This window comes from Oncorhynchus kisutch, linkage group LG11 (genome assembly GCF_002021735.2).
Source record: "Oncorhynchus kisutch isolate 150728-3 linkage group LG11, Okis_V2, whole genome shotgun sequence".
Classification (NCBI taxonomy): domain Eukaryota; kingdom Metazoa; phylum Chordata; class Actinopteri; order Salmoniformes; family Salmonidae; genus Oncorhynchus; species Oncorhynchus kisutch.
The window spans coordinates 46,028,937-46,044,071 of NC_034184.2; the positions used below are offsets into that span (position 1 = coordinate 46,028,937).

At 42.3% G+C, this 15,135-nt stretch overlaps 1 protein-coding gene across 2 annotated transcripts in view; it reads right to left on the reverse strand.

The window, feature by feature from the left end:
- LOC109899068 (DNA nucleotidylexotransferase) overlaps positions 1-15,135 on the reverse strand; it is a 140,468-nt gene that overhangs the window by 43,971 nt on the left and 81,362 nt on the right. Inside the window, exons 9-10 of one of the 2 annotated variants that reach the window (XM_020494119.2) lie at positions 11,929-12,183; positions 9,670-9,750 (exon numbers count right to left, since the gene is read on the reverse strand). In XM_020494119.2, coding sequence (XP_020349708.1) covers positions 9,670-9,750; positions 11,929-12,183 — 336 coding nt within the window. Of the gene's footprint in view, positions 1-9,669; positions 9,754-11,928; positions 12,184-15,135 lie in introns of both variants that reach the window. The other variant, XM_020494118.2, reaches the window with a different exon arrangement.

Below are 15,135 nucleotides of genomic sequence, written 5' to 3' on the forward strand. Positions count from 1 at the left end.
AAACTTCTTCAAACTAATGCTTAGCTACAGACATGATGTCGACGTCATAGGTGCAAACAAATTGACAACCATGAAGTCTGAGGCAGACATGCTACCCAAGAAAGATAAATGAGCATCATTAAACTTTACATGGGGACGTCAGTCCGAGAAAAGTATTATCAGGAGCTGAACAAATACGGTTAGAGAGTTTGGCCAGTAACTGAAAGGTTGCTGGTTCAATACCTGCGCCGACAAGGTGAAGTAACTGAAAAATCTGTCGATGTGCACTTGAGCAAGACACGTGCTTCTACATCTGCATTGCTTGCTGTTTGGCGTTTTAGACTGGGTTTCTGAGTAGCACTTTGTGGCATTGGCTGATGTAAAAAGGGCTTTATAAATACATTTCATGATTTGATTGACTTAACCCTCATTTTCTCCAGGGACGCCGTACTACTATGGCTGACCCTGTAAAACAGTGATCACCAACTGGTCGATCGCGATCTCCAAGGCATTCCTAGTCGATCACCAAACATTTCTGCAAAAATCCCAACAATAAAGCTTTGCATTCCTATTTTTTTAATTCATTTTGCTCTGTTCGCGGTAGGTGCACTTGATTCAGCAGCCCTAGCGCAGGAAAGGCAAAGTGTTCCCATTTTGAACCATTTCATGTGTCTGAAGGTAGAACTGAAGGTAGACCAGAGAACAAATCAAGTGTACCTATAGGCTGTGGTGTAAAGTACTTAAGTAAAAATACTCAAGTATGACAATTCAGTATGTTTTCCAACACTGCCTTTAGGCCAACCACTGACCAATCAGATAACTCAGATCACCGTGTGCACAGTTTCCTTGAGCCATAGACTGTAAAAAGAAGCCTCGAACGGACAGCAAAGTTGATGCGGTGAGATTTCAATTCTTGTAAAACCATACTAGAGAGACTCAACAAATACAGCAAACTGAGCAATCAGGGGAGAAGGGCCTTGGTCAGGGAGTTGACCAAGAACCCGATGGTCACTCTGACAGAGCTCTAGAGTTCTTCTGTAGAGATGGGATAACCTTCCAGAAGGACAGACCATAACAAACGAGATTCTCTGGTCTGATGAAACCAAGATTGAACTTTTTGGCCTGAATGCCAAGCGTTATGTCTGGAGGAAACCTGGCACCATCCCGATGGTGAAGCATGGTGGTGAGAGCATGCAGTGGGGATGTTTTTCAGCAGCATGGACAGGGAGACTAGTTAGGATTGAGGCAAAGATGAATGGCGCAAAGTAGAGAGAGATCCATGATGAAAACCTGTTTCAGAGCGCTTAGGACCTCCGACTGGGGCAAAGGTTCCCCTTCCAATAGGACAATGACCCTAAGTACACAGCCAAGACAACGCAGGAATGGCTTTGGGACAAGTCTCTGAATGTCCTTGAGTTGTCCAGCCAGAGCCTGGACTTGAGCCCGATCAAACATCTCTGGAGAGACCTCAAAATAGCCGTGCAGCAAGCTCCCCATCACACCTGACAAAGCTTAAGACGATCTGCAGAGAAGAATGGGAGAAACTCCCCAAATATAGGTGTGCCAAGCTTGTAGCTTCATACCCAAGAAGACTCAAAGCTGTAATTGCTGCCAAAGGTGCTTCAACAAAGTAGTGAGTTAAGGGTCTGAATAGTTATGTAAATGTGATATTTCAGTTTTTTATATATATATAAATGATCAACAATGACTAAAAAAACGTGTTTTGTGAGTAGATTAATGAATTTAATACATTTTAGAATAAGGCTGTAACGTATGAAAATGTGGAAAAAGTCAAGGGGTCTGAATCCTTTCTGAATGCAGTGTAGATAATTTAAGTGGAGATTGTAAGTTACAGTTACAAGTCACGACCAAAATTATTGGCACCCTTGATAAAGATGAGCAAAAAAGACTATATAAAATAAATAATACAAATACTGAGCTATTTTGTATGCTCACAAATGTAAAAGTAAATAATTTGATACCACTGTCACCCCGCTCCTCCACACATTCCACTGGCTTCCAGTTGAAGCTCGCATCCATTACAAGACCATGGTGCTTGCCTACGGAGCAGAAAGGGGAACTGCCCCTCCCTGCCTTCAGGATATGTTCAACCCCTACAGCCGAACCCGAGCACTCCGTTCTGCCACCTCTGTTCTCTGGGCCGTCCCACCTGTACGGGGGTCAGCTCCCTGTCAGCCCAGTCAAAGCTCTTCTCTGTCCTGACACCCCAATGGTGGAACAAGCTTCCCCCTGAAACTAGGACAGCAGAGTCCCTGCCCATCTTCCGAAAACAACTGAAAACCTACCTACCGTATCCCCACCCCCATAAAGAAATTGTGCACTTGTCTTTTCCTACTAGCACTGACTTTGCTGATAACTTTTGTATTGAGGAAAAATGTACTTCCTACGACAGTGATATGTGGTTGTCTCACCTAGCTATCTTAAGATGAATGCACTTACTGTAAGTCGCTTTGGATTAAAGCACATGCTTGCATGACTAAAATGTAAATGTGAAATGTATACTAATACATTTTTGCCAAAAACCTGGTCTCCAAATCTAAATCTCTAAATCTAAAATAATAGAAGATCTGTGTGATGAAGTCATATGTTCTGTCCACAGCAGTAAAAGTGTGGTCATAATAAAATAAAAAACACTACATATAGAGATGATTCTCCTGGAGACCAAACATGTCCAAAAGCACACATCAAAATCCAAAGAAATGGTTAATTGACCACAAAAGATGATAAAAACATTAACGCTCCAAATCTCAAACGACCACTCATGATGCATAAAGGCACTCCACCCTCCTTTGTCCTCTCACCTGTCTGTCTGTCACACCTCCGAGGTGTACATGTGACGCTCTGAGGGCACTGTGTCATGAGCCGCAAAATTAAACCCAGAGTCTTTCCTCTCCATCCTCTCCCACCTCTCCTCTCCTTTCTGTGAAAGGCCTCTTTCCAGACCGTTTTCATCCCGTCTGCAAACAGTGCTTTTCAGCACCAGCTGGGGAGCATTAAAAAGTGACGCTCCCCAAAGCCCAGTGCAATTGCTCCGGGTTTTGTCTACCCATCCGCTTCTCTGAGAATGGAGGGAGGGATGGAGGGAGAGCGGAGGGGGAGGAAGATGAGTTGTGAACACTCCACATGCTACGACTGAAATCGGACAGGCAGTTCAACTCACTGTTGACTAGTCTTTCGGGAGGAAAGATGTGATACTGAATGTTACAACTGTAACAGATGTGACCTCAACAGAGAGGACACATCTGGATTGGGACGCTGAGAATTTCCTCTAAATGTGTGATGTATTGAGGGATAAGTGAAAAACGAGGTCGCATTGGGGAATTTAGGTCATGAAACACTTTCTTTTCAGAGTGTGCCGAAGTTCATTAAATGTTTAAATTGTCAATTCTAACACGAGCTTTGCATATTTGCAAGGCAAAATGTAGTGATGAGTTTCAGACATACCTCTAACCTTGCATGGGGTTCACCAGGTTTCGAACTCAGAAACAGCCCTGCTTCACTCTTGAAAACAATAAGTGTTTAATAGTGTTCAAATATCAGGATATACAGTAGCCTAAATAAGAGGAACTGTATCTGTCAATCAATTTACATTACATTTAGGTGAGAGAATATTAATTTCCCCACTGTATGACCGCACAAACATACACACACACACCCATAAAAACACTCAAAGACACTCACAAACAATATATAATCACACTGTATGCACATACATGACATATGCAGCACACATTCATACTTGCACACTAGCACATACAGTAGTGAATTACATTTGCATACACATTTGTATCAGACAAATACTCACATACCTTTCTTGACACATATGCACTCTCTCACACACACATACTCCCACAGGTAAGGAATTTTAAGGGTACACCATGCAGTAGAGGGCTTTGTATAGGAGGTGTTGGACAGGTCACAGAGCCCTCCTCATTGTGGAGGGAGTCAGTTTGTCTGGGGCTGATGAAATCCCCCACCTGTCCTCATTCATCAAGCCCACAAAACATATTAATTATCCCACACCTTCAGCCTACCAGCAGAGGACAGACACTCAACCTTGCACTCATAGAACACAGGCCCTCACGTCACACCTCACTCACAGACTAGGCTAATGTATGCTTTAAATACAGCTGCAGTTGTACTATATTGATCTAAGGCCTTGGGACTCTCTGCTGTCGTAATATGGATGACATACAGAATGACTGTAGCACTCCAACGATGTGATGTTTGTATAGTAAGTCCAACTGTCCGCCAGGTATTGCTATTGTATTATGACAAGCTGTCTCTGGAAGCTGTTGCATTTCCTTCTCAAGGCTATTCCCCTGGGCTTGTCCTTCCTTAATTGGGATAATTAGTGTGAGTTTAGTCATATCGTTTCTAAGCTATTCCATATTACAGTGAGACAGAGCACGTCGTCATGCGCATCCATCCAGGAAGAGCACTTTGAAGCAAATGACAAGATGGAAGTCCTCTAAATGACCGTGTTTGGTCTTCAATGGTCAGGTGGCGACGAGTAACCCCCCCTCTCTCTGAAACCCCCTCCCTCCTAATCAGCCCATTCCGATATCTCTCCGGTTTGTCCTGACATCAGTCAGACGCAGAGCATCGACTCTCTGGGGGAAAAAGATTGGTCAATTATGACGGCTGCAAAGATAAAAAGTGCCATTATCTGAGTGGTGGCAGTCATACGCTCATCCAATTAATGAGGGCTTTGCAACAGTGACGAGGACCAGACAGAGAGGGACCACTCCTCCCTGCCTAGAGCGAACAGAAGAACAGAAGAAATAGTCAATGATCTGTGGAGACGGAGGCCGCCCGGCGACTTAGAAAGTGAATTGATCTTCATTACCTTAATTATGGCTGTAATATCAAGCTGACAGCTGAAAAACGGGCCACACTGTTGAATGAAATTGTCAGAAAGTACCCTTTTAAGCGATCTGCTGACCTTGAAACTAGCAGTGAAACTGCAGTGTGTGTGTGTGTGTGTGTGCATGCAGATAACGTCAACATCTCAATTAATCAGAACATTTCCGACCACTTTCCTCATCAAACTCAAACTCAACCATACATATGTCACGACGTGGCCCTTTTGGGGTGTATCACGTGGCTCCCCCATTTCTCACTCTCTTTCTCAGGTTTTACAACGGTCATAAATTCCAGCTAGAAACTCTCTCTCTTCGCTAGTATGGAGGGAGAGAGCCTATGGAGAACAAAGACATTCTTCTTCCCAAAACTCCTAATCCCCAAAACTGGAGAATTAAACAATATTTATATTTTTGAGAAGATAGGAATGGTCTGTGGACACTGAAGAGACAGTCATGTCGAGTGTGCTTCATTTGGTGAGCTAATGAAGGACAGGAAACACACATAACTATATCTCTTAAAGTGTACATTTCCCAGCTGTCAGGTTTACTTCTGAATGTTGTATAAGATAAGATGAATAAGTATAAGAATACTTTTGAAAAGTTAACCATGTGATTTAGTCTTCTTAATTGCTTGTTTTATGGTAACTTATACACAGTCAGTAGCCATGCCCAGGTGGGCACAAACATGAAGAGATGGCCCCTTTTCTACCCAAGTATAAAAGCCCCTGTGACGCAATTCACGCCAGACCATGCGACCATGGTGTAAACTAAGGTTGTAAATGGTTGAATTTCTAAGACCAGAAAATATAAAGTGGTAGCTACATGTTGAAATGTTTGGCACTACAACTCTACCAAAGGACAAGACCATACAGCGTGGAGCATTGGCTACACGGCTAGAAATGGTTCAACTCTGAGACTATCAATTCACTACAGAAATAAGAAACTACCAGTCTGCAGCCGAAATGTATGTAGCCTAGGACAAGAATGCCGACAACCTCCGAAATATTTATTCTATGCGACAACCATGGGTACACCTGACTTATCCATTATGAACACAACAAGAGACTTTTTGTCGATTGACTCTCCAGCAGACGAACCGGCGACCACAAGACAACACTTGTAAATATGTAAATTGCTATTTATTTTCGAATGGGCGGTCGTTCATGTAAAGTATTAGCAATTTCTATGAGTGTAGTTATCAGCTATGAGTTTCCCGCTCTTGAGCGGTCCACACCCCTTTTCCTTTGTCTACCAAGCCGTTATATCGGACTTTTCTTTGTATCATGTAATACCCCATGTATGACCTAATTGTGTGTGTTTTCATGTATTTCTGTGACTTGATTAGTTAGTTAGTAAATAAATAATTAAACCAATTTGTATATTGCTGATTCATAATTTATGCTAGGGTTCGTGCAGATATCCACGGGTTTGTGATGTTCAGTAATGAGAACTGATGAGGTACAATTCATTAAAAAGCGACTGTTTTGATAAGATATGAAAATATCTAAAGAGTCGAGTCAGGAAATAGAAACTCTATAAACATTTTCCCGTGGTGCCCCGACTTCCTAGTTAATTAAAGTTAACATGATTAGTATAATCACGTAATAATAATTACACAGACAGAATTGATTTGATTAAATAACAGTCTTCACATTTAATGATAGTCACAGACACAACACACTTATCTGACCTGACCCCAGATCTAATTTTTAGTGTAAATGCATGTGATCCAATCACCCTGTCCCTGCCAGCACCCAGATGCTTACCTCTGCCCTTCTGTTTGAATAAACAATCTCTGAGATGGCCGCATCTGTATAATATGTGTCAAAGCTGCCACCCTGCTCTCTCTATGTCCTGACCCCCATTCCCAAGGGATGGGGTAATGGGGACGTTGTGGTGACAGTGTGTCCCCCTGTCGGTGAGTCAGGTGACATGCCTGGTGCCCTTGTCCTGCTTCACTCACTCCTCAAGATGCCTGTCCCCATGCTCCCCCAGCACTGTACATGTAAATGAGCCAAGATGCATTGCTGCAGGATGCCATGCTCTTAGCAAGGCTAAGTGTATGCATAAACTCAGCACTGACTGTCATCTGGGACTGTAATAAACATATTTATGTTTTTCATGTGACACATTCTCTTACAGTATGTCATATTTGTTCAGAGGGATTTTAGCGTAAGCTTGAAATTAAGTGATTAAAAAAAAGAGACACTCTTATTTAAAACGTATCTAACCCCAACAATAAAGGTAAAAAAAAAAAATGTCATCACGCTATAGTCTTTAGCATGTAGTGCAATAGTAATAGTGATAGTAGTAACCCTTAGTGATAAAACAAATTAATTGCATCATGTATCTAAACATGAATTAAAACCTCTTAGATGTTAAGTCCCCTATACAGTATTTGGGACTTTGAGCAGTTCTGGACCAGTTCCGACTGATAATTCTGTTTTACAATGCGCTCTGTAAATGGTGCAACATCAATTGCCTTACAATCTCGAAAAGCACTGGTTGTTCCAATTCATATATGCTATATCAAGCTCAGCTATCAGTTTCAGGGACACAGGAAATTGGCTATTTGCATAAGGAGCGACAACTCATATTTTCTGGCCTGTCCAGACAAAAGAACGATTTCCTGTGCCTGTGAAACTCACAGCTGCGCTTGCAATAGTGCATATTGCACATAGCGGATGCAACAATAGTGATGTTCTCAGATGGATTTATAGCTGTCAACAGGATTAAAAAAATAATCATTTCATAAAATTGAATCTGTTGGTCACAGACAGACGAAATCACTTTGTGCTTGAAGCTGAAGTTGTGACGCAGCCAGTGTGGCTCAGCATAAAGACCACGTAGAACACGTGTCAAACTCATTCCACGGTTGGCCGAGTGTCTGCGGGTTTTCACTCATCCCTTGTAATTGATTGACGAATTAAAGTCACTAATCATTAAAGAACTCCCCTCACCTGGCTGTCTAGGTCTAAATTTAAAGGAACAAACAAAAACCCTCAGACACTAGGCCCTCCATGGAATTAGTTTAACACCCCTGTTGTAACTAGACTGCACACATATTAATGGTGTCTCAGCACATCTCAGAGGACGTTTGGGAAAAAAATATATTTCGTCAGTAATATGAAAGGGCAGCAATATTGTATGTCACTAAGTATGATCATATTTATTTTACAGATATAAGAAAGGTGACATTTTATAGAAAGATGTTTATAATTTGATTGTTACTAAGAATTTCAGTCATTTGAAGCCCTTTTTGCACCACTTTTGTTGAACAGGAAAGAAATCAAATATTATTTTTCATATTTTTATATTTTCATAATACTTCTACTGCGTTTGTGGCGTCAAAGGTGAGAACATGTCAACAATCGATATAAAAAAAATTGAAGAGCGTTCCAGACTTTTCTAGAACTATGCAGCATTACCAGTTATTGTTATTACTTTTGGATATGTCTATTTATGCATAAATCTACATTTTGCCATATCATTCAAGAGGTATTAAACTGAGTGTAATTAGTTCTTGCTGTGAGGGCAAGTGAGGATTAATGTCATTTGAATTCTAATGAGATGTAAATTTATATAATAGCCTTTTATCATATCAGTTCTCGATCAATCTGTTGGCTGAAACTGAGATGCAAATGTAATTCATTTGGAAATGTGTAAATGAACCTTGCGCTTCCCAGTACAATTAACTTCACCTTAACAAGCCTCTACCTCATATATTGAAACCAATAGACGGATTTGATTCACTTATAACTTAATGCTGATGTGTCATTATTTCTTCTAATTTTAGAGTGTGTATTTTAGAAGGTGTGTGTGTGTGTGTGTGTGTGTGTGTGTGTGTGTGTGTGTGTGTGTGTGTGTGTGTGTGTGTGTGTGTGTGTGTGTGTGTGTGTGTGTGTGTGTGTGTGTGTGTGTGGACGTGTTTAATTATACTTGTGAGGACTAGAAGTCCCCGCAAGAATAGTAAACCAATAACAATTTGACCAACTTGGGGAATTTTGTTAGCCCCCACAAGGTCAAATGCTATTTCTAGGGGTTTAGGGTTAAGGTTAGAAAATTAGTGTTAGGGTTAGTGTTAGGGTTAGAATTAGGTTCACAGTCAAGCCGCTAGTGCTTTAGATAAGATATCGACTTCATTGTGTGTGTGTGTGTGTGTGTGTGTGTGTGTGTGTGTGCATGTATGTGCGTTTGTGTGTGTGTGTGCATGTATGTGCGTTTGTGTGTGTTTCTTACGTGTGTGTATGCCTCTGCCGGTGTGGTGTGTGCGTGCATGCCTGTGTGCGTGCATGGGTGTGTGTTTGTCCGTTTGTTTGTGTGTGCATGCCTTTGTATGTATGTGCGCATGTGTGTGTGGGGTGCATCATGCCCCTTCACAGCAAGCAGAACTGTAATTAAAAATGTTGCCCTCACGCCAATATCTAGTTTCTGCTCACTCAGAGGAGAATCGCATTGTTATAAAATTACTCAAGATAATGTGTCTGTGTATTCCCAGCACAGGCATTCTAACACCCAAGCCTAATCCTTCCAATAAAGTTTGAGGACAAGGGCTTTGCTGTAATTCACCACCCAGATTCATAAACACACACTCTGGAGGCTAGACTTTGGAGTGTGAGAGAGAGAACCAACACGACAACTAAAACATTTGTACTAGTACAGCACAATACTGTAGGTGACAAAAAAAAAATCATCCGTTGTAAAGATATATTGAGCATCACCACCATTGGGACTAGACCGGTCTAAAACCAATGGTTGAGCCTTGTATTTATCAATTGCACTGTAATGAGAGAACACACCGTACCTTAGTTTTGTCATACAGGGCATGGTTGTCAAGAAGCATCTGCCTCTCCTTTTGGGCAAATGTCCTCAGATCTCTCCCAAACTGCTGTGGAAGAAGAGAATTGATAATCATATCTCTTATCTATTTATCCCCCTTTCCTGCCACCCTCCTGCCACCTTACAACCCTTGTTGTATTCTCCAACAGTAACCCTGCAGCAGAAAAAAATGCACAGACCAGCATAGGTTGGTGACCAGCCCATGTTGTGTTTTCGCTGGTGACTAGATTTCTATGTTAATTCGCAGGTGACCAGCCTTCGTTTCCTTTTCCCTGGTGACCAGCCTTCGTTGTGTTTTATCTGGTGACCAGCCTTCATTGTATTTACGCTGGTGACCAGCCTTTATTTTGTTATCGCCGTTGACCAGCCTTCACTGTATTTTTACTGGTAACCAGCCTTCGCTTGTCACCAGCAAAAACAGCATCAAGTCATATTATGCTGCCTTTGCAAGGTATGTCTAATTCCTACTGGAAACCAGCCTGAGTGGGGATATCCAACCATTTGTATATTACAGTGAAAGAATACTAAAGATTACCCGGAAAACACCAGTCTCAATGTCAACAGTGAAGAGGCGACTCCGGGATGCTGGCCTTCTAGACTTATAGGCGGAGTTGCAAAGAAAAAGCCATATCTAAGACTGGCCAATAAAAATATAATATTAAGATGGTCAAAAGAACACAGGCACTGGACAGAGGAACTCTGTCTAGAAGGCCAGCATCCCGGAGTCACCTCTTCACTGTTGACGTTGAGACTGGTGTTTTGCGGGTACTTTTCAATTAAGCTGCCAGTTGAGGACTTGTGCACCGGGGCCTCCCACTCCTCTTTCTATTCTGGTTATGGACAGTATGCGCTGTTCTGTGAAGGGAGTAGGACATAGATTTGTCTGAGATCTTCAATTTCTTGGCAATTTCTCACATGGAATAACCTTCATTTCTCAGAACAAGAATAGACTGACGAGTTTCAGAAGAAAGTTCTTTGTTTCTAGCCATTTTGAGCCTGTAATCGAACCCACAAATGCTGATGCTCCAGATACTCAACTTGTCTAAAGAAGGACAGTTTTATTGCTTCTTTAATCAGGACAACAGTTTTCAGCTGTGCTAATATAATTGCAAAAGTGTTTTCTAATTATCAATTAGCCTTTTAAAATGATAAACTTGGATTAGCTAACACAACGTGCCATTGGAACACATGAGTGATGGTTGCTGATAATGGGCTTCTATACGCCTATGCAGATATTCCATAAGAAATCTGCCGTTTCCAGCTACAATAGTCATTTACAACATTAGCAATGTCTACACTGTGTTTCTGATCAATTTGGTGTTATTTTAATGGACAAAAAATGTCATTTTCTTTCAAAAACAAACACATTTCTAAGTGACCCCAAACTTTTGAAAGGTAGTTTACTTTCTAAACTAATCCAATCAGTTAGTTGGAATTATTGCACCCATTACTGAAATTGTTGTTCCAGTTTAGATGGTTTAGCTAGTCTCCTTTATTAATTTCTCTAACCCTGGCAGTCATTCTTTATACAGATTGTAGGAATCCATTCTAACAAGGAATTAAACATCACTTTGCAAGCATGATGCTACTTGATGCTGGTTTTGTTTTAGTTTTAGTTTATGGTGGTCATCAGTGTCCAAAACACAGCGAAAGTTGTTCATCAGCGAAAACACATAAAATAAAATATATTTTTTTAGCAGATGTTATTGCGGGTGTAGTGAAAGGTCAGTCACCAGCGAAAACACAATGAAGTAAGCATAACCAGCTAGACCATGCTGGTCAGACCAGCTTGGCCAACTAGACTGGTCATGCTGGTCAGCTAGAAGAACCAGCTAGGCCATGCTGGTCAGACCAGTGTCCAAAACACAGCGAAGGCCAGCATAGACCAGCATGGACCAGCATAGTCCAGCTTGAAATTTATGCTGGTCTATGATGTTTTTATCAGCAGGGAATACATCTGCCATATCATATGTGTTCCGATAGTAACTTTCTTGTTAGTGTTTAGTTATTCATTTCTCATCATCAATGTTTTATTTTTGGTTATTGACTGCTCTGTCAAGCACAATCATCTTGTGAATTGGATCATTTGTTTTTTTGCAAATGAAACGTTTCCTAATTCATACTCAGCTGTCTTTAGATCAAAATGGATTAACAATTTTAGTCAATGTATCTTTGTGTGTTTTGGCATCCACATTTATTTCACAATCATTTGATCCAAGCCTACCCTGGAGCCGGTCCAACCTAGGAGGGCAAAGGCGTAGCAGTCAACAGGTGGAGCCACCAGGTCCACCCGTACGGCCCTCCAGCCCCTGCTGTCACCTGGGTCCCTCTGCAGCCCTCTCTCCCCCTCCACCTGGCCCTGTTCCAGCCTCAGGATCAGGAAGCACTTCTGGAAGCAGTCCATGTCCTCAAACCTGCAACTAGGCAGCTTGCTCACATCAAAGGTGGAACCCTGGTACTCACAGTACAGCAGAATGCCCTTGTGAGGAGAGAATATTAATCAGCGTGGACATCGTCACTGTCACCACTAATAAAAATAGGTATTGACATTATAAATATAATGTAGATATTGACTTTGTCATGGGATTGGTTTATGCTGCTACTGTACTTCAGTGCCTGATGTATGTTATTATGAAAATGTAGTTGCGTATTTGCACATGCTGTCATGAGCCTGCAATGGGTTTGAAGGATTTATATACACACTCGCAGTAGAAGCATATAAAAACAGTGTGTCTGCCACTTAGTGTAATATGCCAACTGTGAGATTGCAACTAAATTACAACCTTCAAGACACAAAACATAGTGGGGCCATTCGGACCCAATGGCACACAATTCCACTCCATGGAAAATCACTCCCAAGTAAGACATTACTTTTTAGCAGAGAGAGCGAGAGAGAGAGAAAGAAAGAGAGAGAAAGAAAGGAGATGGTTGGGGAGAGATATAGGGAGAGAATCAGTGAGGATACGGCTAGATAAGACAAAGGGAAAGAGGGAGAGGAGTAGATGACTTGTGGTGTGGATAGTGGAGAGTAGGCAGTAGCAGGAAGAAGAAGAGGATTGATTTCCTCTGGGCTTTGGCCCGGCTGATTATGCAGCTCCCCCAGTCCAGGAGCGCGAAGGTGATTAACATTACAAATTGTCAATTTAATTCCAGCACCCACAGTAATTGTTGGGATACTGTGTTCCTCTAACTGACCATTAATCTGCCAGACTCTCTTCAAAGAGCAATAATTGCAGGAGGAAGTGCAGCTGTAACTGCACCCCCTGTCGAACCAAGACACTGAGGTCAATCAAGAGACATTAAACCCTACTGAGCCAGTACTGCCTGGTCTTGTTTGACCGTGTTTCTCCGCTTCATTAGAAGAGACAGCGTTTCCCAGAGGGCATCGGGAGAGGAGGTGATGATTGAGTCATTAACTGATGACATCAGAGAGACTGAGTGAGTGACATGTGTGGACTGCACTCAGAGATGTTGTCCTCGTCCCTCTTCCCCTGCCCCTCATCCCTTACACCTCAGCTCCTATAATTAGCTTCAGGCGCCGATCAGCTTGTCCTCAGAACTGAGAGAGAAACCCCTGATGTCACCCCTGTTGAACCACAGAAACCCTCTCTATCTGCAATTACTGTACAGGTAACCTTTCACTTCCCACAAGGATATGAACAGATTAGAAAGTCTCCAACTCCCTCACATACTGGATACATCATCCTTCATTCTACATACATTCTCATGAACTACATTTCAAAATACTGTAGATTATAAAGCCAAATAAGCTGAAATTACTTAAATACTTAATTAAAACAATCTTCCGTCCAAAATGTATAGCCTTAAGCGTGAATCATAGTCCTGAGACGCTGAGAGATGATAGTCCGATGTCCCGTTGTGACATAGCTAAGCGTCTCTGAGACCACAATCTGCAGCCCGAATGTGCACCTCTCCACAGAAACCCTCACTAACCTTTACAGGTGCACAATCGAGAGCATCTTGTCGGGCTGTATCACCGCCTGGTACGGTAACTGCACCGCTCACAACCGCATGGCTCTCGAGAGGGTGGTGCGGTCTGCACAACGCATCACCGGGGGCAATCTACCTGCCTTCAAGGACACTTACAACACCGGATGTCACAGGAAGGCAAAAAAGATCATCAAGGACAATAACCACCCGAGCCACTGCCTGTTCACCCCGCTTCCATCCAGAATCAGCTGCTGAGGCCTGCCAGGGGATGATTGACACCAGCTCCACGATATCCCTTGTTCGGCCTGGCGTTCTTCCAGACACAGTGGGTCCTTCCCCTCTGGGTTGGACCCCTACCTTGGTTTATCGTCACACTGTGACAGGGGAGCTCGCGTAAATAAAGCGCTGGCGGTCCTTATCGGTGAGAGTCAGCAATGTATTGTTGGAGCACAAGTTCTGGTTGGGCGATATCCAAGATGACTGCATCCTAGAGTTGGATTCACTCAGTCAAGTACCTAGATGTTGGAATGTGGAACCTCCAGATGAAAGACTCCATGATGGGACTTCGGAGCAGTGGAAGAAGACACCGGCAGCCGCAGCTGACTCGTCAGGAATTGGTGACAGCCAGCCCCACAAAGATCCTTCCCCCAGATGAGAAGGAGCAACTAAAAACCCCCAAAGAGGTGAGTTCCCAAAGTAAACTGCCTATTTTTCCGGACCAGATGCTAGAATATGCATATAATTGACAGCTTAGGATAGAAAACACTCTAAAGTTTCCAAAACTGTAAAAATATTGTCTGTGATTATAACAGAACTGATATTGCAGGCGAAATCCTGAGAAAAATCCAATCGGGAAGTGACCCTTATTTTGAAACCCCTGTCTTTCTATGCATCCCTATTGCCCATTGAAAGGGATATCAACCAGATTCCTTTTCTACGTCTTCCCTAAGGTGTCTACAGCCTCTAGATGTATTTCCACGCCTTTATGTTGAAGAATGAGCGTAAACGAACACATTGCGTAAGTGGCCAGCTGATGGCTCTCAGAGTGATTCTTGCGTAAAAGAGAGAGGTAACCATTTTTCCTCCCGGTCCTAGTGAAAAGCCAACTGTCCCGGTTGATATATTTTCTAATAGATATTTGAAAAACACCTTGAGGTTTGATTATAAAAAACGTTTGCCATGTTTGTTGACATTATGGATATAATTTGGAATTTTTTTCGGCGATGTCGAGACCGCTATTTCCGGTGGATTTCTGAACATAACGTGACAAACAAATGGAGGTATTTTGGGTATAAAAATAATCTTTATGGAACAAAAGGAACATTTGCTGTCTAACTGGGAGTCTCGTCAGTGAAAACATCCGAAGATCATCAAAGGTAAACGGTTAATTTGATTGCTTTTCTGATTTTCGTGACCAAGCTTCCTGCTGCTAGCTGGACATAATGCTATGCTAGGCTATCGATAAACTTACACAAACGCT